The sequence below is a fragment of the Sporobolomyces koalae genome, assembly GCF_050403365.1.
Source record: "Sporobolomyces koalae JCM15063 DNA, S_koalae_JCM15063T_v1_ctg10, whole genome shotgun sequence".
Taxonomy (NCBI): domain Eukaryota; kingdom Fungi; phylum Basidiomycota; class Microbotryomycetes; order Sporidiobolales; family Sporidiobolaceae; genus Sporobolomyces; species Sporobolomyces koalae.
In genome coordinates this window covers 497,481-522,602 of record NW_027481761.1, presented here as the reverse complement: position 1 = coordinate 522,602, position 25,122 = coordinate 497,481, and the positions used below count along the sequence as shown (strand labels likewise).

Below are 25,122 nucleotides of genomic sequence, written 5' to 3'. Positions count from 1 at the left end.
GCCGCAAGACGCGACGTCGTCGGCAGCCAACTTTGTGAGACCGACGCTGCCTTCCGCGTCGTCTTCTCGCTCCACCGCTCTCGGCTTGTACTCGACCTCGACGCCCGCGACACCGCATCGTGAACTGCCGCCCCCGTCCCTGCCGCAGACAGTCCAGGACCTCCGCACCTTGTTGCGTTCGTTCCTCGTCGTGGTTCCTTCATCTCTTCGCAAACTCCGTGTCTTGATCCCGTCTGCTGCTCGCGACGTGGCGAGAGTCATCATCCATCAGCTCGCCATGCTTCTGCACGCGCGCCAAGCGCTCGCCTCCAACATCTTGTACGACATTGTTGCCGCGCTCTGGCGGGGAGTGATCAACATCTTCTTCCGAGAGATCAGGAGTCGTGGAGCATGGAAGATTCCGAGGACCCACGAAGGCGCGACCATCTTTGTCGTCGGACCTCACCACAATCAAGCAAGTCCTCTCTCTCCTGGGCCCGTTCGAGGCTGCACGAGGATCGGAACACTGACCCATTGCGACAGTTCCTCGACCCGCTCTTGTTGATGAGTGAAGTCAAGCGCGAAAGTGGCAGGCGGATCAGCTTCTTGACGGCAGCGAAAAGTATGGAGCGAGCGTTTGTCGGTCTCGCTTCGCGTCTCATGCAGAGCAGTGAGTTGCACTCGGCTTTCCCGCAAGTAGTGAGTAGTGGAGTACCATGCTGACGGATACGCTTTACCTGTTGCAGTCCCCGTTGCTCGAGCGCAAGACTCGGCATACAACGGGACCGGCACTATCACACTTTCTCCTACCGATTCGACCATTATTATCGGAAACGGTACTTCTTTCACCAAGGACTTCTCGCAGTCTCGATGGCAGATCATGTTGCCGAGATCGCTCAACAATGTCTCGATCGAAGTTGTCGAGGTCATTAGCGACACCGAAATGAGGATCAAGAAGGAGTTCCCGAAGAAGGCGACGGAAGCGTTGCGAGAAAAGGCTGAAGGCACCGCTTACAAGGCAAGTCTGCCGTGAAACAAGTTCACGTGCGACAAGATCTCCCGGGCTGACACGCCATTGTCCGGATTCAACAGGTTCTCCCCCATGTCGACCAGTCGAAAATGTACTCGTCCGTGTACAAAGCTCTTACTCAAGGCGGAAGCATCGGTATCTTCCCCGAAGGAGGCTCGCACGACCGTACCGATCTCTTGCCGCTCAAAGCTGGAGTCTCAATCATGGCTCTCGGTGCCGTGTCTGCTCATCCAGACTTGCGATTGCAGATCGTACCTGTCGGGCTGTCGTACTTTCACGCTCATAAGTTCCGATCCCGCGCCGTCGTGGAATTCGGTACGCCGTTCGAGATCCCGAAGGAGATGGTCGGACAGTTCGAAAAGGGCGGAGAAGACAAGAGGCAAGCGATCGGAAACTTGATGGACATCATCGTCGACGGACTCAAGAGTGTCACCGTCCGAGCTCCCGACTACGACACGCTTATGGCAAGTCGTTCAACCGTTCAGAGCTCATTTTCGAGATAGAGACGAACACTAACGTTTTCGTGTTGTCGAAATTTAGCTCATCCAAGCTGCGCGCCGACTGTACCGTCCTCCAGGCCAGCACTTGACTCTCGGTCAGATCGTCGAGCTCAACAAGCGCTTCATCGTCGGCTACGAAGTCTACAAGGAAGAACCGCGGGTGAAGGAGTTAGAGCGCAAGGTGAAGGAGTACAACACGCTTTTACAATACATGGGACTCAAGGATCACCAAGTAAGTACAAGACCATATCATGCCAATATCGCAGTCAGTCTGACCCAATTTGTCAATAACAGATCGAACGTGTCGGCCGCCCGCGATGGCGCAGTTTCTTCCTAATGCTCTACCGACTCGGACTTCTTGGAGCGTGGGGTACTCTCGCACTTCCTGGTGTGATCCTCAACTCGCCCATTTTTATCGCTGCCAAGATCATCAGTCGGAAAAAGGCAAAGGAAGCCCTTGCTGGATCGAGCGTCAAGATCAAGGGCAACGACGTTCTCGCAACCTGGAAGGTGCTAGTTGCTCTCGCAGGCGCACCCACTCTGTACACAGTATATGCCATCAATGCTGTCGTTCTCGCACACAAGCTCTCCCTCCCGTTCAAATACAAATTGTGGGCGCCGTTCGCAACCTTCGCAGGTCTACCGGTGATCGGAATCGCAGCTCTCAAGTTTGGCGAGGTGGGCATGGATGTCTACAAGTGAGTTTGTTGAGACGATGACGGATTCACACCAAAGCTGAAACCTGTTGCGCCCTGCAGGTCTCTTCGTCCGCTTTTCCTCTCGCTCGTCCCCGGCAAAGAACATCAGCTTCAAAAACTTTTGTTATTGCGAGAGTCGCTTCAAGGTGAACTCAACGAATTGGTGGAAGAACTCGCACCTGCTATTTTCGAGGATTTCCAGAAGCAACGTATCGTCGCCCCGTCTGCCCGTCCTGCGCCTCCCTCCCGAACGGCCGTCGAGGGAACTTCCAACGACAAACGCTCGACCTACGGTCCGGCTGGTCAGGGAACGTTCCTGACACACCCTCTCGGCTGGTTGGACGAATATTTGTTCGGATGGAGTCAGAGCATGGCACCTCCGAGAGAGAAGTCGGCTGTCAGCGATGGTGATGCCTTGACGGACGGTCAAACCGCAAGCGGATACGTCAGTGGATACACGACTGAGGAAGCACCCGATTACGACGAGGTATGCTATTGTCCTCTCCACCCTTAATCCAAGCGCGAAAGTCAAGCTCAACACCTCACGCGTGCTCGAACAGGTCATCCACATTCTGAACCGCGAGCAGGGAGTGCCCGATTCGCCGGCGCCGGGCACCGCGCCGCAGCTGTACCGCCGCAACTCGCGCAGCCGATCGCGGTCTCAACTCGATCTGACCGCACTCGACCCGTCCAAGTCGAGCTCGTCGTCAACTGCACTTGCCGGTGGATCAAGCGTGACCCGCCGAACTGGCGCCGGGTCGTCTGCCTCGAACTGAACATTCCCGATCGCAACCCATCTCGATTTGTTCCTCTCTTTCATAGACAGCTCACGATCGATTTTCACTTCGGTCGCCAGCGCAACTTCTTTCGTTCTTCCCCCTCGCCGTATCCGTCTCGAAAATCAGGGTAACGGGTCTCTCCCTCTTTTTCCTTGAGTATGTCACCACTTGGTTTGTCGCTCGTCGTCGTTCCCGTTTCTTGTACAATTGATTCTCGTCAGGAGGTTTGCTCTGTGGCCGGTTTACCCATAATGATAGTCTCGTCAGTAATGAAAATGATCACCCATATTTTCGGTTCGACAAGTCGAGATCGAAATCGAATTTGATCTCGCTCGGATCCGCCGGCCTTGTCTCGAGTTACTGTAGCAAGCACGTTGCGAGCACAGCTGGCATCGACTGGAGAAGACGAGCGGAGATCGATCCCGAACGTGACAGTCAGCAAAAGACGAACGCTTGGAATTCGGCAAACGCGATAGACGACCGCGCGCTTGCCGTGTTCTGCTCACTGCCTTAGCCTGTTACCGGTGCAGGAGACGCCTGCACGACTAAGCAAGTACAAGGTTCAGTCGAGGTTTGCCGGAAGCGCCGAAACCTTACCCACGCACCCCTGCCGAGGCTCCAGCAGAGGGCCGCATCCGCTCCGTCCGCAGAAAACACTCGGCTTTCCCACCGACCTTCTCCTCCACCTCTCGATTCCTAGCACCTGACGCCGACTATCAATCACGATGCCGGCGACCCCGATCCCTCGTCGGGGTCCTCAGAACGCCTTCACGCGTCGCCTCGCCAAGATCGGCGACTGGGAGCTCACGTCGATCTTCTCACGCCCGTATTCGAATCCCTATCCTCGAAAGGTCCTCGTCAACGTTCACGTGCCGTCAGAGGCAACCACGACTGCACCCAAGGTCAAGCTGTGGTCGAAGCAGGTCACGAAGGAAGATGGCTCGGTCGTCAAGGTGCCACAAGGCTTGGGCACGAAAGAAGTGCCAGCTCCCGGCTGGACGTTCCAGACGAACCAGGTCCTCACGTCCAAGTACAACATCGTGACGTTCCTGCCACGCAACTTGCTCGAGCAGTTCCGCCGAGTCGCCAACATCTTTTTCTTGGGCAAGTCCGAATTTCCACCTCCACATGCGATGACGCCGGTCGAGAGGTCTTCGGATCAGCCCCCGCTCGCAGTCTGGATCTACTCGTGGTAGCTACAAATCATCAGAGGGACTGCACTGGTGCCCAGAAGCAGCTGGCTGCGAAAATCGAATGCACCTCGGTCCCCTTGATCTGACTCGTTTGTTGTCGATTTGCAGTGCTGGTCATTCTACAATTCTTCCCGAGATTTACGACCGTCAGCCCGGGACTCTCGGCACTCCCTTTGCTTGCAGTCCTGTTCATTACCGCACTCAAGGACGGCTACGAGGATTTGAAGCGGCATCAGAGTGACCGCGCGATCAACAACATCAAGGTGCGTGATCCGCGCGGCTACCATATGCTGGGTTTATCCGCTGACATCATCTGCTTGTGTCGTATCGTCAGGTCCTCGCTCTTCGCGGCAGTTTCCACAACCCGAATGCTACCCTACAGAAATCGCGCTCGTTCGGACTTCCCGCTTTTATCCGCAATTTCTTCCTCCGCCGTTCCCTCGTACGCGAGGCTGAAGATGCCGAAGAGGAGCGCGAGTTTCGCGAGAAGAAGGGATTCTGGGGGAGCAAGGTCTTCCGGAAACCGACGCTCAGACGGAGGAAAAAGCACGCCAAGTCGTTCGACGATGACAAGCAATTCGGCACAGAAGAACACGCCGACGAACATGGGGATTCTGAAGCACCGCAAGTCGCTCCTGGAGGAGGGATGGTCCAGGCCGGGCGCGAGCGAGGCGGAAGTTCAGCTTCAAAGAAGGACGAACCGGCGAACCAGGGTCGTCCTCGCGGCAATACTGCCGGCACATACGAGGCGGATCTCCCGGCTCGACACCTCCGTGAACAAGGAGACTACTACGCCGACGATGTCAACGAATCACAGTCGGGACCGATCGACACACCAGGAGAACCCAATGCAGAGCAACAACCCGGCGCATCGATCCACCTTCCTCGCCCCCATCTTCACGCTGGCCACCACTACGATCGACCCACTTGGGTCAAGGAGACTTGGGAGGACCTCAAGGTTGGAGACTTTGTCCGACTGCATGCCGACGAGAGTGTCCCTGCAGATCTCATCATCTGTGCGACATCCGAAGAGGAGAACGTTTGTTTCGTCGAGACAAAGAACCTCGATGGAGAGACGAACCTCAAGTCCCGTTCGGCAGTTCCCGAGCTCACTCACCTCCGCACTTCGTCCGCGATCGCCAATGAGGCCAAGTTTGTCATCAAAGCAGAAGCGCCCGACGTCAACATGTTCACATACAACGCTGCGGTCGAGATGGAAGATGGTCGAACTGGGAAAGACGGCGGAGTTCTCAAATGTCCAGTCAACCTCAACACGATGCTCCTTCGTGGCACCGTTGTGCGCAACACAGGATGGGTAGTAGGAGTTGTGTGTATGACGGGAAGAGACACAAAGATCGTTCTCAACTCGGGAGGAACCCCGAGTAAGCGCAGCAAAGTCGAACGCTTGATGAACCCCATGGTGTAAGTCTCTCATCGACCTGCACCCGAGGCGAATTGAACCGAACACCGACTCATGCTCGTCGCTCCGGTGACAGCTTCATCAACCTTTTCCTTCTTGCGCTCATGACAATCATGTGCGCCGTTGTCGATCATTTCCTCGAAGTCCAGTACTTCCGCGAAAATGCGTACTGGATGTATGGTGCCGACCGTTCTGGAGACAACCCAAGTATCAACGGTATCATTACTTGGGCGAACGCCCTGATTGCATTCCAGGTGAGCACAATCAGGCCGTATTCACCTATTGCGCCGAGTGCTTACGGAGTATTCGCACAAATCGCAGAACATTGTGCCCATCTCGCTGTATATTTCGATCGAGTTCACTCGACTAGTCCAAGCAGCTTTCATCTGGGGAGACGACGATATCAAGGGCAACGGTCGACGCACAACCGCTCGCAGCTGGAACTTGTCGGACGACCTCGGACAGATCGAATATATCTTCTCGGACAAAACGGGAACTCTCACACAGAACTCCATGATCTTCCGACAGTGCTCCGTTGCCGGCAAGGTGTACGTTGGTGACGAACAGATTCCAGACTCGACCGTCGTTCCCGAAAAGCCGACCTCTTCTGCCGCTTCTTCCGACGATGATGGAGTCACTCGTGTACCATCTGACAGCCAAGACGGATCACATGATAAAGCCAAGACGAAACTTTCCGAGCAAGTCGCTGCACCGTTTCACGACCAAGAGATTGAGAACGACCTCGCCAAACGCGACTCGATTCACGCCAAGAACTTGTACAACTTTTTCTCGAACCTCGGTCTCTGCCACACCGTTCTGAGTTCGGAAGAGGACGGGCTCATTTCGTACAAGGCCCAATCTCCCGACGAAGCTGCACTCGTGCAGGCCGCAGCCGATGTTGGATTCGTCTTCCTCGGACGCGACAAGGATATCTTGCGCATTCAGACTCCTCACGACCCTGATGTCGTCGAGTATCAGCTGCTCAACGTGCTCGAATTCACCTCGGCTCGCAAGCGCATGAGTGTGGTCATTCGCAAGATCAGCGAGGGAGAAGGTTCGGGCAAACTGTTCCTGCTCGCCAAGGGAGCCGACAATGTCATCTTTGAGCGACTCGCTCCCGGAAACGAGGAGCTGAAGCAGACTACGGACAAGCACCTTGAGGACTTTGCGAATGAAGGTAAGCAAGCACACGACGACTGCGCTCTCATGAGTCTTTGCTTATTTTGCTCTTCTCTTCTGGCTAGGTCTGCGCACGCTCTGCCTCGCGTACAAACCTCTCGAAGAAGAAGAATACGACGCATGGGAGCGAGACTTCCACGAAGCCACTACCCTGATCCAGAATCGTGACGAGGAGATACAAGCGGTGTCTGAACGACTCGAACGAGACTTGATCTTGCTTGGAGCGACTGCTATTGAAGATCGTCTGCAAGACGGAGTTCCCGAGGCCATTGCGGACCTCAAGCGCGCTGGTATCAAGGTAGATTTTGCCAGTGTCTTACGCACCGGATCCTTACCACTTAATTGACCTTCATGCCGGCGTCAGATCTGGGTCGCTACCGGTGACAAACTCGAAACAGCCATCGCGATCGGAAAGACCTGCAACCTCCTCTCCCGCGATATGAACCTCATCATCATCAAGGGTGGGGAGTATGGAGAACCGAATTCGGCGTACAATCAGATCCGAGGCGCTATCGAGAAGTTCTTCGATGGCGAAGGTCTCGCAGATCAACTTGAGCACCAACCGCCCGACGCGCAGCCACGACCGTCCATGAGCCGTCCTTCGGCTACCCTGCAGCGCAGCGTGACAGGAGTTTCGGGCGTGTCCGATATTATCGGTGACGACAATGGATCCCGACCTGGAGGATACGGCCTCGTCATCGATGGTTCCTCGCTCAGACACGCTTTCGCCGAGGCGTGGACGAAAGACCTCCTGCTTGAGCTCGCAACTCGTTGCAAAGCGGTGGTCTGCTGCCGAACCTCGCCACTGCAAAAAGCTCTTATCGTTCGTCTCGTCAAGGACGGCCTCGGTTCTATGTGTCTCGCAATCGGTGATGGCGCCAACGACGTCTCGATGATTCAAGCTGCCGACATTGGCGTCGGTGTTGCGGGAGAAGAAGGACTTCAAGCTGTCAATTCGTCCGACTACGCGATGGGCCAATTCCGCTTCCTCAAGCGTTTACTCCTCGTGCACGGTCACTGGTCATACTTCCGGAACTCGAACATGATTGTCAATTTCTTCTACAAGGAGATCATCGGTGTTGGAGTCCTCTTCTGGTTCCAATTCTACTGTGGATACTCGGCCACAACTGTGTACGAGTACACCTATCTACTGTTCTGGAACGTCTTCTGGACGCTCGGTGAGTCACCCTAGCACGCTCGCTTGCCTATCGCTCAGCGCTGACGTATCTCTTCCCGCGCAGTTCCTGTGATCTTCATCGGAATTTTCGACCGAGACGTTGGAGAGAGGGCTCTCATGGCCGTACCCGAACTCTATGAGTATGGACGCAAGGGCAAACTGTTCGGGCTGGTCAGGTTCGCCATCTACATGCTTGACGGTATCTACCAAGTGAGTCTCAGCTTCTCGAACATGGCCGCATCTGTGAATTTTCGCTGATCCTGTCGTACATGCAGTCCGTTGTCATCTACTTCTTCATCGCGTACACCTATGACACGACAAGCTCCAGCAATGATGGATACGATGTAGACATGTACGAGTTCTCTGTAGGTTTACTTTTTTCCCGCTTCCCGATAGAGCGGCATCTCACGAACCTGCTTACACGCGCGACAGACTGTGATGGCGGTTGCGGCTGTGCTTACGGCCAATTTGTACAACGGCCTCAATACCAGAGTGAGCCCATTCCTTCTCGTCAGGATGTGGGAAATGAAACGTTCCTGACACAATCGCGCTCGCAGGCTTGGAACTGGTGGGTACTTGGTGGTGTCTTGATCGGCATGGTCCTCGTCGTCGGCTACACCGCTGTCTATTCGGCCTTCGCTCCGTCCCTGATCTGGACCTACGTCTGGGGCAACAATCAGTTCCTGTGGCCATCTGCCTATTGGTGGCTCGGGCTCGCCATCACCATCGTCCTCTCGCTAGCGCCTCGCTTTGTCTACATGCTCGTAAACGACAACTACTTCCCGTCAGACGTCGATATCTGCCGAGCTATCGACGCGCGCGATCCGAATCATGATTGGGCTCACGACCCGTACATGCCCAAGACCGAGCTCCCGTCAAAATTCGAGCGAGTCGACTCTGCTTCGGCGGGCGACAGCGTGCCGATTCTCCCGACTCGAGATTCGTTGCAACAACGCGATTCGTTCGCGCTTGGACGAGTACAAACACGCCAATCGCAAACCTACGACATGGCAACCGGTTCGGTCCGACTCGGCACCAATGCTGGCTTCCAATACGACGAAGGAGTACCGCTCGATGTATCAAGGTATACCTCGCGAGGCTCGCAACACAGTGCAGCAGCCGCAGCGAACGAACGCAGGAAGCGAAGTGGCAGTTTGAGGCTCGGCAAGGTTGAAGTCCCGCTCCGTAAGCTATCTCTTAGCCCCTCTTCCGCGTCCAATGCTCATCATTGACGCTGTTGTCGTTCTCGTCTTGCAGCGTTCTCAAAGAGTCCAGGGAGATCAACTTCGGGCTCGCTGTCAAGCAAGTTATTCCGCGGTCGTCGCAAGAGCGTGATCGATGAGGAGTCGCCTGCAAAAGCCTCGCCTCTTCGCCAAGATGAAATTGCAGAGACATCCGAGGACGATCTGGCGGCACAGAAGGAGCCGTCGCACGGTGACGTGTTCGGACAAGGCTCAACAGCGGATCCTGCCACAGGCTCGAGCGACCCCTTCCGATAGTCCCGATTTCTTGCATTTTCTTTCTTCCAGTCGTTCTTTCATTTCGAGCACACCCCTTTAATCACATCAGTCGCATATCGTTTCGAGGTTTGGTTTCCTTCGCTCTTTTTGGAACTTTTCTCTCTTCTCTCCTATTTTACGTTTCGCTCCTCCTCTTTCTGAATATAGATGCAGTTGTTACTTGACACTCTGGCGTTTCGGTAGTAGTTGACCCACACCCCTGTCATCACTAATCCGCTCGACTACGAAGATCCGTACGGGTTGTCAAATTCGAGAGACTCGGCAATGGGCAAGCTTAGCAGATCGGTCTCCATGGTTTCAAGGTTCGCTGAGCTACCTTGAGGCCAGGTACCATCGGTGGGAAAGTAAAGGTGGTCTGTGGGATCGGGAATGGGCAGGTCGAAAGGGACAAATGCGGATTGGGAGTCAAGGCCGTGTAATTCATTGAGAGGTTCCAAGGGGGTCGAGGCCGATGTGTCTGTTTGGGTTGATATGGAGCTTGTAGGTGCCTCAAATGCGGGCGCGGCTTGATATGTCGTAAAGTCGGGCACGAAAGCGGAGGCGCCATTCTCGAAGAGGGACCCCGTGCTGGGTTGACCAGGACGGTCGAAGGTGACAGGCTGACCGTCCATGGGGACTATCAAAGGGGTGCGTAATCGCGTCAGATTCCGCCTCTCTTGCTGAATCAACCCAAGAAGAATACGAAGGCTCACTGCCGTGTTCTCGGGCAAAGTCGTCGAGGAAGCTGAAGTCGTTCGCGTAATTCTCTTCGACGGTAGCAGCCGAAATGGGGAGTGTCCGAGCGATGTACTTCTTGCGCCAGGCTGGAATAGGATCAAAAGGAGGCGGAGGCGGCGGAGGGGGAGGCTCTGGAAGACTGCATCGAGGCACTTGACCAAAGACCGTCGTCAAAGCTTTCAGGAACCGTTCACGTTGTTTGGCAGCGCTTGAGCTCGTCCAAGCAGCTAGAGCGAGGCATTGCTCGAGGCTGTGCGAACCGGACGATTAGTTCACGCTAGTTGAAGACAAAAGGGAACGAAGCTCTTTACGTTTGACCCATATCGAGCGTGATGCCCAATTCAGTCATGAGCGCCGTGTCTTTGCTCGTTCCATCTCCTAGACTTGTCCAAGCCGAACACACCCACAAGCTCTCGGCCACCGCTCTCGCTCGTCGCCATGAAAACGTTCCGATCGCTTCTTGGGCCAATCCCGTCACAAGTTGGAAAGCTTCCTGGACCCTCAGCCTCGAAGTGTTGTAGCTATCGAGTAGCTCGGGTGGTATTGGTACTTGGGGCTGTTGCGACGAGAGGCTGACGAAAGCTTGAACGATTTTCTGGTGAATGAGCAGGTCCAACTGAAGTAAACTCAGTTGCTCGGTATGGACGAGCCCGTCGAGATCGTACTTGAGCTTCGTCTGTTCAGGTTCCGAAGATACTGGGAGCGAGGAGGACAAGGTGAATGCGAGACTCGACAAGGAGAGGTCGATTTGATCCCACAGTAGCCGAAGCTTATCTGGTTTGCTGCAGTCTGAAATTTGCAGAAAGGGATCTGAACATCTCACTCTTTCTTGAGCGATGGAGGAGACCGGCGCACCTGGAGCGGAGACGGCGAGATATTTCCGGTACAAGAGCGCGGTGGCGTATACGAGTGGCAGGAGACCTTGACCCAACTCTTGTATAAAGTCTCCCGATAGCGTTGAGTAGTTGACGAGGGGATTTGCAGAAGCCTGAGCTGTATGTGGGAACAGCGGTACGAGGTCGATATCGAGGCTGGCACGGAAGGCGATCAATGTCAGACCTATCTTGTCACCCTCTCTTGCCTCGTCGAGTTGTCAGAGAGCCTACAAGATCGGTTCCTGCTCGAGAACCGCCGCGTTGCGTGCATCCAAGGACTGCAAGAGCGTAAAGCCTTCTCAGATCTTTTGGGAACGGAAACATGCTGACAGGGGGAAGGCTTGCTCACGAATAGATAAGCGTTTACGCAACCTAGGAGCAAGTCGAGATCTTCTTGGCCCATCTCGGACCTACGACCCATCATGAGTGTGCGATATCCGCGACAGACGACCTGAGCGTAATCAGTATCGAGTTGGACTCGGGCTTGATCTCGCTCGTGACCATCGGCAGACGCGACTGCCTCTTTCGCCAAGTCCGACATCCAGTCCATCACGATGAGACTCATGGTCGATTCGGCGGTTGGGCGATGGCGCATGGTCGAGTCTTCGAAAATTTGGCGCGCTTTGTACGCGAGCGCGAGCACCGCATGAGAGCGAGAAGATCCAAACGTCGCGAAAGAGTCATAGCTGTAGGCACAACCCTCGGGCTTTTCGATCGGCATCACTGTTGTCCCAGGTCCCGCGATTTTCTGATCCAGAGTTGCTCCCGATGAGTGAAAATGTACAGGAGAGGGTGCAAGCGAGCGAGTGCTTGGGCGTACAGAGTGGTCGGTGAAAGTTCCTGCGGCAGCTACGAACGCCCCGCACAGAACTTCTGCGGCGATTTCGCGTTCTTTCGACCTGCCCGCACAGGCCCGCAGGTATCGCCTGTAGAATCCAGTCGGTAACCCGGCGAATGTCGGAGGATTTTCATTGAGTACCCCTGCACGATGCTTCAAGGCTATTCAGCTTTCGGGAACGACTGATGCGAGCAAAGCAGCAAACTTGCGCTCGATGAGCTGGAACGTCAAAGCGCCTCCAACCTCGAAAGCCTGGAGCTTCATCTCCAGTTCAAGCATACTGTATTTTGAGAACAGAGTACATCAATCTTGCCGTAAGGCTGCCTGTAGAAGCGAAGAGGTGGGAAAGGAAAAGCTTCAGCATACCTCTCGTCCGGACGAATCTCTCCTTTCTTGATCCTTTTCTTCCTTGTCGGCTCTCCCGGACATCTGAGATGGTTCCTCTCATCAGCTTCTTGGTCCGGTCGTTGGCGGTAGAGGGAGCTCTTTCGCGAACTGGTAGTTGCCCGTAATGCATGCTAGGCAAGCTCCCGAAGCTTGCCACTCGCACTTGACTCGTCGGATCCTGCAGACCTGGTGGGGGGTAACATTCGCTTGAGCGATTCTTTGCACGAGGTGGAAGGAGAAAAAAGGAGAGAATGGGCCGACGAACCTCGCATGCAAGTCGTTTCCGTTTCGACCCTGCGAGCTTGTCGTCTGACTGTTTCTCTTTGCCCTTCTTGGACGATCCCGAGACCGCCGCTGGAGTCACAGGAGACGACATCTGTTCGTGCCCCTCTTCCTGATGTCGATCTTTGGGATCCGTGCAGGCGACGACGGTAGAGCCAAGGGAGAAGTGCCGATTTCGCCGCGGGCGCCGGGGCGGATCGATGTCGATCACGGCATACGCTCTGCGTGAATCTAATCTTTCCCCCCTTTTTTTTCTCTCTCTTTCTCTCGTACGGTGGCTCTTGCACTTCCTTCCCGCGATTCGCCTCGTCGCCACCGCAATGAGCAGAAAAGTAGTCGTCACGATCGTCGTGAGCCTGATTGTCGTTCATCGTCACACTTCGAAACGAGCAGCATGGTGCTCACGTGACCTGATGTCGCTGTCCTCGACAAATTATAGCGTCATGGCGAGACCGTACGTCCCATCACATACTTAGTAGGCTTTGAATGGGAGTTCACACCCTCGTTGCTCATTCCTGCAGGACCACAACAAGGCTGGGATCATTCAGGGACATCTCGACACGCCGTTGAACGCGCAAGGACAAGCACAGGCGACTCACACTGCGAAATGGTTCGCCGCAAATGGCACTCGGTTCGACGAGGCCTACTCGAGTGACTTGCAACGCGCGAGACTCGTCAGTGGTTCTTTTCGCTCGAGGATCCCGAAGCATCGGCTATCACTGACGACATCCTCGACTCGCTCGTAGACCGCAGAGTTGATCTTGCAGGCTCAAGAAGGGACTGTGCAACTCGTGCAGGACGAACGGATACGTGAGCGAGTGAGTCAGCTCGGCGAGACCTTTCCGTCTTGACAGAACCCTTGTCTCGCGATATTGATGATTTCCTTGTGCGGCCTGTAGTACCTCGGAAACCTTCAGGTGAGACTATCCGTGCAAGTGAGAAAGCGACCCCACAGGACAAGAGAACTGATGTTTGCCTCGAATCCGACCAGGGTAAGCGTCGAGGAGATCCCGATACCGATCCTTCAACAGTCGAACCAACTGCACAATTGCGTGCACGTCTGTTCTCCTTCTGGGACCATCTCTTCCCGACCGACACAACGAGAGGAGAGACGACGACGACGACGTCCCGTGACGAACCGGTACAGCTTTTGTACGTTTCGCATGGAGCCGCGATCCGAGAGTTCATTCAAGCGCTCGTGACGGAGCGAGCGCAAGACTACGATCTCACGGCGCTACCTGAGGGTGAAGAAGCGATGCTTAGGCGAGGTGAGAAACGGATTGGCAATTGTGCGAGAACCGTCATCGAGATGACCCAAAATGGTGAGGAGTGTATCTCTCAGCCTCGTCCTGCACGCTTCAATGTCGTAGACGCTGACCAATTTTTTCGTTTTCAGAGCAAGGAGTATGGAAAGGCAGCCTGGTGCTGTATGCCGACGATGCTCATTTCGTAGATTCCAGTCGGGCGCCGTCGCCTAGACTCAACGCAGACATTCTCTAGATCTTAGACCGAGACTACAGTTTTGCAACTGATCGAATCTTACCACGTCTTTTGTAGCATACTGTCGCGTTGTGCGCTCCGCTTCTTTGCGAAGAGATGTTACAAATACAGACTTGATCGGCGACGAAGAGACTATAGACATCTGAGAATTGCATATGGACAGGAAACCGAGCGAAAGACCGATGACAAAGACAGTGTAACGAGAGCGGGATCAGTCGTCTTTCCTGACTTCCCTCGTCGCTGCGTCTCGCTTTGCCTTGTTGAGAAAAGTCTGCCCAATCTCCATCGCTGCAGGCACACCTGAATACCAATTTCAAACAAAAAATCGTGAGTATTCTCGGTTCGAGCAGGTTTCAGAGGGAAGGGAGCGGGCTTTTGCGCACCTTTTTGCCAGAGGAAAGAGGCGAGATCTTTGGGTTGAGACGGTTGCGGGTTGGATGATGCACCTCCGTTCGGCGATGGGTAAGCTGTCGCAGATAACGACGTGATGAGCTACAGGACTGGCCTTACTGTCAGGACTAGGCAACTCACGTGAAGACGAAGGGGGATCTGAAGGCCGTTGGGCGAGATGAGGGCGCCTTCCCGCGACATCCTCTTGTGGTCCGGAGCCACCGGTCGAGCCAACGCCTTTGATGAGGACGTATGCGACGGCAGCGACAATCGCGACGAACAAGAGTTTGGTCAACAGGCCGATCACGAGCCACACGAGGACGAGGATGGCGACGATCGCGACGGGACTCTTGAGCACGGCAGGAGGGTGGGTCCAATCGATTTGAGACAGGTACGCGAGGAGTTGAAGCGGGTTGAACGATGGCGATTCGGAGCGGACAGGCGGCGGGCGAGGCGTATCGCGGGATTGACGCTGCAGCTCCTCCTCGTGCTGCTGCAGCTTGTGGTACTCGTTCATCAGATTCTTGGGGCTGAACATGATGGATGGAGCGAGAGCGAGCGAGTTGACGCATGTGCTGCCAAGTCACATATGCATCTCATTCTTACTCGTTATTGCCAGCGACTACGCACTTTCTCGCTCGACTCAAAGGCGAACGTTTACCTCTCTTGAACGATCCGACCCTCCACAACTTGGCCAGCCGGGAACCGACATTTCCTGATCGCATCTACCGATTGCAACAAGTTGAAGCCCCACCTCGACTCAAGATCCCTTCTCGTGCTTTGAACACTTCATGTCAGCTGCCGAATACGAGCTCGTCTACCATGAGGGTATCCCGGGAAGAGGCGAGGTGCGTGCATGGCTTCAAACGCTGTATTCCTCGCGCTCACGTTCCACCTTGCCAGTTTGTGCGCCTGTTGTTCGAAGCGACCGCAACTCCCTATACCGACACGGCACTGTCACAAGGACAGGGCGCGATCGAACCGTACATGAACGGGACATTCGATGGAAACGGTAAAACTCCCCGGATGCTTTCGGCATTTCCGGATCTCGCTTACCTTCTCGTACGAACAGAAATCAATCCCATCCCTTTCGCCCCTCCTGTCCTTCGACACGGTCAGAATGTCATCTCTCAGACCCCGAATATTCTACTGTACCTGTCGACTCGGTTGCGCAACCCGATTGATCTCGCGTCCAGCGAAGACGCGACGGCTCGTGCCTCGGGCGATTACTCTCCACCAACCTGCGATGATGTCGCCCTGTTCCACGTGCACGCAATGACCTTGACCATCCTCGATCTCAACAACGAAACTCACGACACTCACCATCCCATCTCGGTATCTTCTTACTACGAGGATCAGAAATCTCAAGCGATCGAACGTGCTCGCGATTTCAGGAAGAATCGAGTCCCCAAATTCTTTCGTCATTTCGAGCAGGTTCTCGAAAAAGGCGGTCAAGGCTGGTTGATCGGGACCAACGCGACTTATGCGGATCTGTGTCTGTTCCAAGTGATTGACGGTGTGGGTTTCAGTCTTTTGATATCCCGTCTGACTCTTGACTCACACTGATTGTGCTGTGTGCGCGCGTAGCTCAAATTCGCTTTCCCAAACCTCCTCTCGAAACTGCTTCCGTCTCATCCAAAGCTCGAGAGTCACTATGCTCGAGTCAAAGCTGCCCCCAGGATCAAACAGTATCTCGAGAGTGACAGGAGGCAGCAGTATTCGATGGGAGTGTTCAGGTAGGCCTTTTTCCGCGGCACGGCGAGCAGTCTTATCCGAAAATGTCGTGACTGAAGACTTGGTTCGAGAACTCATACAGGCACTACCAAGAACTGGACGAGCCGAACAATTGAGTTTGCGGCCTCGTTCTGCTTAGCAAGTTTCACATTGTTCAATCAAGCGTTCGATCCGCTATCTCTATCCATACTGATTTTGAACATAGCAATCCAATCAAGGTTCCTCAGTGAAAGCACGAAATCTCGTGCTCCGCTGTTCATAAGCTCGCTTCATTATATCGCCTTCCGTGCCCCAGCTGCTTTCTAGCTTTGAGGAAAGAAGGGAAAAGTTTGGGATCAAGCATAGAAGTTGCTTTCCCAATACCGTCTAGAGTGGCATTCTTCAAGCGCAAACGCGTTCTACCTTTTCAGTCGAAAATCTCACGGAAAGTCTCAAAAGGCATGAGGAAGGCGCGACAAAGAGATTACGATATCAGAATTGGGTAGAGTAAGATGTAAACACTTCAGAAAGGATTCAGTGAAGATCTCCATCACAAGCACAAGCCATATTTTCCTGAAACCGAAACCTTGATAGACACAATACAAGCAACGCGATAGTATCTCTGCATCTTCAGGTTGCTTGATCGATTGTTCTGATCATTCTGCCTCGAGGTTTTCTTCTGCGTCACTCGCTTTCTGTTTCTTCGACTTGCGCTCTTCCAGCTCTCCCACCGTTGCGAGTCCTTGCGAAGACGTGAGAGCGGCTTCGAGAGAGTCTTGTTGCTGCGCTAGTCGAGGAGAAGCAGGTCGTTTGAGAGCGAAACCGGCGTGCGCAGATACCTGTCGAGCTTGCGCAAGATCGCACTCTGAAACGGTCGCAGCGTGAACTTGTTGTTTGACGTTCCCGTCAATCTGCATAGCCATGGCTTGATGCTGAATTGTAATGTGGATTCAGACGACAGGATGCAATCCTGGAATAAGGACGGAGAGATGAAAGCAAATGAACAAGGAACAGCTCGACTTGCCTGACCAGACAAGCGCTGTTGAACATTGATCGGCTCGGGCATGGTAGGAGACTCAGCAGCTTTGCGTGTAGTATCATGCGCAAGTTCTTCGACGGAAGATCGTACAGCAGCAGAAAGAGTCGCAGCAGCACGGATGGATTTGCCACGAGCAGACAAACAAGCAGCGACGGCAGCGTCCTGAGGGCTGATTCGAGGAGTCGAGCAATCTGAGATGCCTTCCGAAGCTTGATCAATCGTTTTGAGCTCAGCCTGACGTGCTTGGAACTCGGCCATGTCCATATAAGACAAAGAAGATCCGGTAGAGGCAGATGCGATAGCTTCTTGTGAACTCGCTAGTGACTTGTCGCGAAGAGCGAAGCTGGAAACTGTAGCAGCAGGAGCAGCATAGGCGACAGGAGAAGGCGTATCCTGGACGAGCACTTGATGATCTTTCAAGGTTTTGTCGATCTGGCAAGCGAGAGCGGAAATCAGTACGCATTGAGAAAGCAGGACTGTATGCAAGTCAGAATGCGAAGGGCAGGAGCGTGCGACTTGGGCGTCTTGCAGAGTAGATTCTCCATCAGACACGATTTCGTCCACGCCGGACAGGGACGCGACGATGGGCGCTTCAGCACCACGACCCGGGGAAAAATACATCGTGTCCTTGTAAGCGATTTGTCGCGGCGATCTATTAATGATACAGCGAATCATCAGCGGATTTACTGCGCTTTATAATGCCCGGCACATACTTGTTGACAACTTGAACCGCCTTTCCGAGTGAACCCCTCTTGAATTTACTAGGCTTCTTGCGCGCGTCCTCGAGAAAGTTTTCCGACTTGAGGCGCTTGATCAATTGCGCAGCGGTGATCTTGTCAGTCTCTGTTTTGCGGACCCGTAAGAAAGATGCTGGTGTTATCAGATATCAACGAGAAATTTCTCACGTAGCGTTTTTGCGAGAGCCTTTGAATCGACAACACCGCCGTCCCAGACTACACAGATTGCTGTCATCGTGATTTGATCGGTTCAACGCTCTTCTAGTGAGGTGGGAGTCTGATGGCAGTCTGACACTAACCTCGACGGAAGAGAGCGAGGCTCTTCAGGTTCGCCAGCGCCTGTTCAATTTCACCTTTTCTCGCGATGTTGCAGCCAGATTCTGCGAGTGCCGATCGACCTCGGCAACGATAGCAGTGAAAGACGTCCGGAAGCGAGGTAGGATCGTCATCGTATCCATAGCAAGCGTTGTGTCTCCAGGTATTGCAGTCTGCCACTTCCCGAGCCGAGCTTAGCGATTCGTGTCGGCAGTGAACTATCTGGACGGCGTACCGGAGCACTGTGTCATGCCTCCATCTTCGTCGGGATCACCTAGACAGTTCGATTCGAATTGGCCAGACGCTTCGCGAGAGGGAAAGGCCTTTCAATCGTCTTACCGCATTCGCAGACCTCATCTTCCTCCGCCAGATCATGCTTGTTGTCTTTCTTGACAGCTCGTACCAAATGCTTTCGATCGGAAGCAGTGCGAACAGCCTTCTTTCGCGATTGAGCTTGGCTGACGCGCGCAATGGGTTGAGGCGCGATTGCCGGTTCTTGCGTCTTCTTCGCTGACTGTTGCACCTTATCTGCATCGGAAGAAGACTCGAACTGGGATGGCTCAAGCGGCCCAGCACGAGGGCGTTGCGAAACTGGCAGATCCTGCAATCAGACGCTAGCGGACTGCCTGTGACCGAGAGCAACAAAGAGACTCACAATCAAGCATTTGAGTCAGAACGTTGGTATTGACGTTCAGACATTGCGACCCTTTCCCCGGACTGTCTATTTCCGATGCTCCCATGACAGTGTCTTCCTGCCTTGGATCGCCTGTCAAGTCGATAGTCTTACTTGAAGCTCCTGCGACATCAGTCACAACCGGAACAACCTTTTCCGGAGATTTGTAAGAATGCAGGCGATTGACGACTGGATCTTCTTGGGTGACGATTTCGTTTTCTGCTCGTTGGGGTTTCTCGAGAGCAGCAATCTATCGAAGCTCGTCAAGGTCAAGCGCTAGTCGTTGGATGAGACAACGAGATAGAACTTACCGCTCGACGAAGAACTTCGTTGTCCGACAGGTTCGAATCGAGAATATCGTCCTGCCTGATTCCTTTCGCATACACTGCCTTGGCGGGGTCAGCTTCCAAACCAACCCTCTTCCTGAGCGTCGACAAGTTCGGATCGTTCAGAACTTGGTCGAAAGGAACAAGTTGTCCTTGCAGGTTTCGGATGGTCAACGGCTCGGGAACTTTGAGGTTCTCTTCGGCATCGGTCGTGCTTTCGACAAGGCTTTGAGCGTTCCAGGAGACGACGCGAGTTGCGGCTTCCTTTTGATTGCGAGCGGTTGCTTCCTCCTTGGAGATGGTATCGTCAAAGGAGGTTTCCAGAACGTGCGAAATCGTGATCGTGTGCAACGAGACGCTTGTTCAACCGAAAACTATATCAGAACAAATCTCGTTGCGATACAGCTTGAGCGTCATTCACCCATGATAGCCTGTCTGTACAGTTCCCAAGGTGGAGACATCAGGAAGGTCATGAACGGAGGTAGTCGTGAGGTTGTAGTCGGGCCAATCTTGAGTGATTGGCCTACAGATGAACATCGGTGTTGTTTCAGACAATATGCACTGTTGGAACGCGAGAACAGCGACTGACTTGAAATGGAGAGGTTTGTAATCATCAGGAGTGTGATCGTACCACAGAGCGCGGAGGGTGAAGAAGCGGCGACGAGGGAGCTCATCGAGAAGCTGCGTGCTCGTGAGTAGGCTCAACAAGGCAGCAGTAGCTGGGTGTCAGATTTGGACCCGAGCCAAAAGCGCGAGAGAATCATACTTTTTGATCACTTGTTGCACCTGGCGTTTGACTTCGCCTTCTTTGTGAGGTTGTTCCCGCGTCCTGTACGCCGTTGTTGACGAGAGCAGCATCCCTTTGAGCTGATCATGAACCATCATGTCGGCGCGCTTCAAAGGCCGACCTGGATGAGCCCATAAACCTCCAACGAGCGATTCCGCGGAGGATGACTTACCCTGAAGCCTGCTTGATCCGTTTCGTAGGTGAATGTGAAAGTATAGCTTTCTACCAAGTTTGTTGGATCTTCAGGGTCAAGGTAGATCGCAAATACTGGCGGGAGAAAAACGTGTCAAGCCGGGCAAGCAGAGCGCAATGAAGGACCAGGGGGCCAGACCGCGAACCGAGTCGATGGAGGTAGCCATTTTCAATTCCATCGCTCACACCAGTCTCCTGGGATATGCCGACGAGGTTTCGGAACATTAATAGCAAGCGTTTAGCAAAGAGAGCGAGCACGCACGAGCCACTCGAGTAGTTTCGACGCTGATTCGCATCCTCCTTTCTTGAGTTTCTTGATGCGGACCGTCGAGGGTTTGTCGAGTTTGTCCTTGTCTTTCGGCTTGACAAATTTCGAGGTATCGACGGGACGCGGGGCCTCGAGCACGGCGTCTTCGAACGAGTCTTCGTCGAACAAACCTCTGCGCGAGCACTCGGCCGTCAGCTGTTGCCTGCACAGATTCTCTTTGCTCGAGCGAAAGCTTGTCTCGGGCGGTGTACGGACCTGAGGAAAGCGATGCATCCGATACCTGCGTGAACCAGGGTCTACAACCCGCTCAACAGCAAAGGCGTCAGTCTCAGGCAGGGCATTAGCAAGTATGTGCAGCATCCCTTGACTTGAAAGAGAGAACTCTGGGCTGTGATCTGATGTGCGAGTTGCTGGCCCGGAACTCGGGTTCGCTGTGGGGGGAGAACATACGAGACTACGATCAGACGCCGGCCTTGATCGCTCGAGCGAAAATATACCTGAGCCATGGATTGATCGTTAGCAGGGTACGACGAGTCTGCACAGGAGAGGTCAACAAGGAGAGAGAGCCCAAAGACGAATCGTTCAACGTTCTCTGTTCTCGCCTCGACTCTTGCCTCGCTTTCACGCCGTTCAAGCTGCTCAGATTCATCAGGAAGGTCGGAAACACGATGGCCAAGACGACGAAACCTGGCTTCTACGCTGGTGAGTACTCCTTTCTCATTACTAGCCTATTTCTCTCTGACACGGCGCCGGCACTCTCGATAGTTCAAGCCGGTTGGCAACCTGGAGTCTACAAGACGTGGTACCAATGCAAGGCTCAAGTCGACGGGTTCAAAGGGTGCAAACACAAGAAGTTTCCGACCCTCGCAGAAGCGGAAGCGTTCGTGCAGGGCAGGACACCGACGGAATCGCCTAGTCGCCCCCCAGCTTCATTGTCGTTCCACAACGAGCACAACAAGAGCAAGAGCCGAGCGAGACCGAACGAACAAGATGACGAGCCTGCCGCAAAACGTCTCAAACGACCGGATCCAGTCTTTGGCACCCGAGAATCCCAATTTCCAGCGCACAGGATCGTCTACAGTGACGGAAGCTCGAAAGGGAACGGCAAGAGAGGAGCAGTTGCGGGCAGTGGCGTCTTTTGGAGTCACGAACGCGGAGCAAAGTGCGTTTGACCGTGTGTCCTGCGAGTCACGTGATTCTAACAGGCAGCTGAGTTCGAATTCCCTTTTGCGAAACAGGAACTTGTCAGAGCGTCTGCCCGGGGTTCTGCAGACGAACAATCGTGCAGAGATGTACGTAAGTCCAATTTCAGCTTGCCTCGTTCCGCACGTCGATGAGACAGTCGTGCTCATTCATTTGCTGTTCTTCAACCAGGCTGTCGCCCGGATCCTCGAGACGGATCCTTGTCCAGAAGAGCCTCTCCTAATCTGTACCGACTCCAAGTACACGATAGAAGGTGAGCTAACCCGCGAACCCGGATCCGATTCAAATCTCGCGCAGACTTGCTGAATATTCGAGCTTCTTTTCCCGTTTTCAAGTCTTTACTTCGTATATTCCTGGTTGGCGTAAACGTGGGTGGAAGACTTCGAGCGGAACGACCCCACTCAACAGTGACCTCATCAAGTACATCATCTCACTCCTCGCTCTACGCACGACGACGAAATCGAGTTCCGATTCATGTATGGCGAACGTCAAGTTCAAATGGATCAAAGGCCATGCTGGACAAGAAGGGAACGAAATGGCCGACAAGTTGGCGAACCAAGGTGCGGCATTACCAAAAGCTCAAGATCGAGACTTTGAAGCGCTCGCACAGGAGAATGAACGCAAACTCAAAGCGGACAAGAAGGGCAAAGTCGTGACGCTCGATGAAGTGACGTGGGACGTCGAGTCAGACCTGTTGAGCGAGGCAGAGCTTCAAGAAATGGAGCGGAAGCAGGACTTCTGATTCGGCTAGCTTGTGACGCCCTAACAACCCTTTTCTCAACTCGAGCAATGACATAGCATGCATTGCTTCACCGGTTTCGACATTGCCAAGATCCTGATCTTGGTATTCGAGGAGAGTACGAAAACTGCGGTTCAAGCTACCGCCGGGGTGAACGAACCGCAAGTGCAAGGCTATCGATGCGAATTCCGATCGCTCAGGAGCGCAGAGGCTGCGCTCGACGACGAGTCGTGTCGACGCTGCGATGTTCGAGAACGAGAGGATCTGAGCTTGAACGCCCTAAACCAGAGACCCGCCGCCGTCATGCTAACGATCAGCGGAACGAAAAGGAGCACTGCGACCCACCAGGTAGACGAAGAAGATGGAGATTGCTCAGTCGAATTCTGAGAGCTTGTAGGGGAGGTCAACTTGATAGCAGTCGAGCTCTGAACGCTGCCGAGATCGAGAAAGTCTCTGATCACCTCGAGGTCGTAAGAGTCAGTCCAGCGCTTTGAAGAATATCCATGGAAGCTCTGGGAACTTACGCAGGCCTGAAGTTGGCAGGTACGATGTACGAAAAGTAATTGTAGTCCCACCAAGGCGGCGAGCTGGTAATGTCAACACCAGATCCCGAAATCAGAACTTCTCCTGCACCGTCACGGAGCGACTGTACCGCAGGCGGGGATCAGCTTCAAGGCTTGAAAAGCACATCGGGTCGGCATGAGAGAACTTGCAATGGATTGTTTCCCGGGTTGGAATTCTCCCCTGATCAGGTTCACACCTTTCGAGACCGTTTGCGATTCTACATCTTTCCCACCACCTATACTCATGCGAAATTGATTCATCAGAAACAGGCTAAAGACTTTGTTAAGAAGGGAGGGTTTAACTCACTATGGATGACTACCCTCGAGGCCCTTGAATCATCAGCGATGAGAACGACCGCCCAGATTGTATCGGTCAAAGTTTGCCAGCCAGCTGTTTCACCCAAACAGGATCATTAGTTGTCGGTAGTTGCGTGCTCGAAAGTGCAGATTCGCAGCCATACCAGGTTGTCCAAGAGGGTCATTGGGAGGAGCGGCTTGTGTCTGCTGACCACGGTACCACCATACGATGACACTAGCAAACTCGACTGAGTGAGAGGTCTGATGGATCTCACACAGTGGAAGCTCGAGCTTACTCGTTTGTGATTTTCGGCGCGACACCCGTCTTGAACCAGCTATTGTAATATGCCGACAGCCACAAGAACGGTACATGGTCGTGATCGGCGTTGGCGTACACCGCAGTGTCGACCGTCTCGTGAGGCTGGTTCGCGCGATCCCGCACAGGTGAGAAATAGGTCGATTCGCCCCAATCGTTGAACGTGATGAGTTCGATATGGTCAGGACTCTTGTCACCGAGTTCGATCAAGTCTCGATAATGCGTCTAGCTCCAAGTCAAAATGGGCTCGTGTCAGCCTCGCCACCCTCCGAGCTTGTATCGAACGATATACAGAACGTACGGCTAGTAACCAGTTTCCGCCTTTCATGACGTAGTTGTTGTTCTGGACTTGATGCACAGAAAACGAATGACTGACAGGAGCCCAATAGTCGACGTCTCGAGCAGCAGTCGAGTCGTGCCATTTCGCATCCTCTGCCGCGGTGACATTCGACTTGTCGTTGACATTCCCAAATCCGAACCAGTTCCCAACTCCCGACAATTCGAGACCGTCACTGTCAGGACTCTCAACGGCTGAACGATCTAGCCAGAAGGGCGCCAGGTAAATGTCGAGATTGAAGGTTTTCGCCGTGTCGATGATCGATTGCCACACTTGGTTCGCCTCCTTGAACGTGGAGACATCGTTGATGAACGATCCTGGCTTGTTACCAGAGAAGGTCGAGACGACAATCTTGCCATCGAGCTTGTAGTACTCGGGTCGACTGGCGTACGGCAAGAGGTAATCGTACAAGATCCAGTTCGAGGCGTTGGGGCGATTGTAGTGGAGCTTTCGCAAAGATTACGTGAGTTCGTCGCTGGCTCTCCCATTTTTAGATAGAGCTGACTCACCATGTCGAACGAGAAGAAGAGAGGGAATCCGGTCTGCTTTGCGGCTTCGAAAATATTGTTCATATGCTCAATATCGTACGTGTCGTGTCCCGTGTTGACCGCACTTCAATATTCGATCCTGATTCAGTCACAGTGAAGGAAGATGACGAGAGAGAAAACTGTACAAAGCGTCAATCCCGGCTTCCCGCGCCAACAATTGATCCGCAACGTGATCTTCAACTTTGTAGTTCTGAATCTCGCCAAACATGATGTGCGCCGTGACCGATTTGCTTTTCGATCGAGTCGAAGCCGCGGTCGTAGCCAAGGCTCTTGCGGCGAGAAGCACCGACACGAGGGCACTCGTCGAGGCCAAGATCGATCTCATGATTACTACGAGACTTGGACGATGGGAACGTCTCGCAGAATAGTACAGAGGAAAGCAGAGAGAGAGAGAGGGTGCTGCAATGGTTCACAAGGTTTCGACGGAATTGGAGCTCGTTCCCCGAGGCCCCGGATTACGTTAGTGCGTACGTTTCGGCTTTAGACGTTTCGGTGCGCCTGCTCGTCGTGATTGCTCGTGCGCGGCCCGTTCGGATCTTCAAGTTCCGTCTGAGCGCGTGCCGAAAGGGGGAAGGACAGGATCTGAGCGGAAAGGTCCGCACTTT

At 53.8% G+C, this 25,122-nt stretch overlaps 9 protein-coding genes across 9 annotated transcripts; 5 read left to right on the top strand and 4 right to left on the bottom strand.

Annotated features, from left to right (window-relative positions):
• Positions 1–2,983, top strand: JCM15063_001605 (uncharacterized protein; the record flags this gene model as incomplete). The annotated part of the gene is made up of 8 exons (XM_076677868.1): positions 1–454; positions 523–649; positions 726–997; positions 1,072–1,473; positions 1,550–1,741; positions 1,804–2,207; positions 2,268–2,694; positions 2,768–2,983. Coding segments are annotated over 8 exons (2,494 nt in total), but the record flags the coding sequence as incomplete, so codon positions are not given.
• A 728-nt stretch (positions 2,984–3,711) lies between these two features.
• Positions 3,712–9,454, top strand: JCM15063_001604 (uncharacterized protein; the record flags this gene model as incomplete). Its single annotated transcript, XM_076677867.1, has 12 exons — positions 3,712–4,090; positions 4,288–4,442; positions 4,514–5,601; positions 5,676–5,853; positions 5,921–6,776; positions 6,844–7,076; positions 7,143–7,956; positions 8,020–8,165; positions 8,231–8,320; positions 8,388–8,447; positions 8,513–9,140; positions 9,213–9,454. 12 exons carry the CDS (start codon positions 3,712–3,714, stop codon positions 9,452–9,454), a joined length of 4,869 nt encoding a protein of 1,622 aa, XP_076535191.1.
• Positions 9,455–9,696: 242 nt separating this feature from the next.
• Positions 9,697–11,632, bottom strand: JCM15063_001603 (uncharacterized protein; the record flags this gene model as incomplete). Its single annotated transcript, XM_076677866.1, has 6 exons — positions 9,697–10,091; positions 10,168–10,442; positions 10,504–10,966; positions 11,048–11,223; positions 11,299–11,345; positions 11,417–11,632. 6 exons carry the CDS (start codon positions 11,630–11,632, stop codon positions 9,697–9,699), a joined length of 1,572 nt encoding a protein of 523 aa, XP_076535190.1.
• Positions 11,633–12,894: 1,262 nt separating this feature from the next.
• JCM15063_001602 (histidine phosphatase family protein) lies at positions 12,895–14,074 on the top strand (the record flags this gene model as incomplete). The annotated part of the gene is made up of 7 exons (XM_076677865.1): positions 12,895–12,924; positions 13,014–13,028; positions 13,096–13,248; positions 13,321–13,392; positions 13,474–13,491; positions 13,566–13,896; positions 13,971–14,074. The coding sequence occupies 7 exons, from the start codon at positions 12,895–12,897 to the stop codon at positions 14,072–14,074; spliced, it is 723 nt and encodes a 240-aa protein (XP_076535189.1).
• A 211-nt stretch (positions 14,075–14,285) lies between these two features.
• JCM15063_001601 (uncharacterized protein) lies at positions 14,286–15,002 on the bottom strand (the record flags this gene model as incomplete). The annotated part of the gene is made up of 3 exons (XM_076677864.1): positions 14,286–14,374; positions 14,458–14,541; positions 14,606–15,002. 3 exons carry the CDS (start codon positions 15,000–15,002, stop codon positions 14,286–14,288), a joined length of 570 nt encoding a protein of 189 aa, XP_076535188.1.
• A 253-nt stretch (positions 15,003–15,255) lies between these two features.
• Positions 15,256–16,314, top strand: JCM15063_001600 (glutathione S-transferase; the record flags this gene model as incomplete). The annotated part of the gene is made up of 5 exons (XM_076677863.1): positions 15,256–15,312; positions 15,368–15,476; positions 15,537–15,982; positions 16,052–16,200; positions 16,281–16,314. The coding sequence occupies 5 exons, from the start codon at positions 15,256–15,258 to the stop codon at positions 16,312–16,314; spliced, it is 795 nt and encodes a 264-aa protein (XP_076535187.1).
• Positions 16,315–16,833: 519 nt separating this feature from the next.
• Positions 16,834–21,020, bottom strand: HOP1 (Hop1p; the record flags this gene model as incomplete). The annotated part of the gene is made up of 18 exons (XM_076677862.1): positions 16,834–17,109; positions 17,190–17,868; positions 17,930–18,059; positions 18,122–18,181; positions 18,253–18,441; positions 18,504–18,542; positions 18,608–18,859; positions 18,924–19,191; positions 19,253–19,625; positions 19,689–19,790; positions 19,857–19,967; positions 20,034–20,161; positions 20,227–20,321; positions 20,393–20,441; positions 20,509–20,686; positions 20,770–20,810; positions 20,883–20,945; positions 21,012–21,020. The coding sequence occupies 18 exons, from the start codon at positions 21,018–21,020 to the stop codon at positions 16,834–16,836; spliced, it is 3,042 nt and encodes a 1,013-aa protein (XP_076535186.1).
• A 162-nt stretch (positions 21,021–21,182) lies between these two features.
• RNH1 (RNA-DNA hybrid ribonuclease) lies at positions 21,183–22,459 on the top strand (the record flags this gene model as incomplete). Its single annotated transcript, XM_076677861.1, has 5 exons — positions 21,183–21,216; positions 21,280–21,676; positions 21,753–21,810; positions 21,889–21,970; positions 22,053–22,459. The coding sequence occupies 5 exons, from the start codon at positions 21,183–21,185 to the stop codon at positions 22,457–22,459; spliced, it is 978 nt and encodes a 325-aa protein (XP_076535185.1).
• Positions 22,460–22,629: 170 nt separating this feature from the next.
• Positions 22,630–24,842, bottom strand: JCM15063_001597 (uncharacterized protein; the record flags this gene model as incomplete). The annotated part of the gene is made up of 10 exons (XM_076677860.1): positions 22,630–22,695; positions 22,768–22,909; positions 22,981–23,102; positions 23,170–23,255; positions 23,327–23,410; positions 23,481–23,551; positions 23,613–23,857; positions 23,934–24,416; positions 24,479–24,581; positions 24,643–24,842. 10 exons carry the CDS (start codon positions 24,840–24,842, stop codon positions 22,630–22,632), a joined length of 1,602 nt encoding a protein of 533 aa, XP_076535184.1.
• Positions 24,843–25,122: the final 280 nt, after the last annotated feature.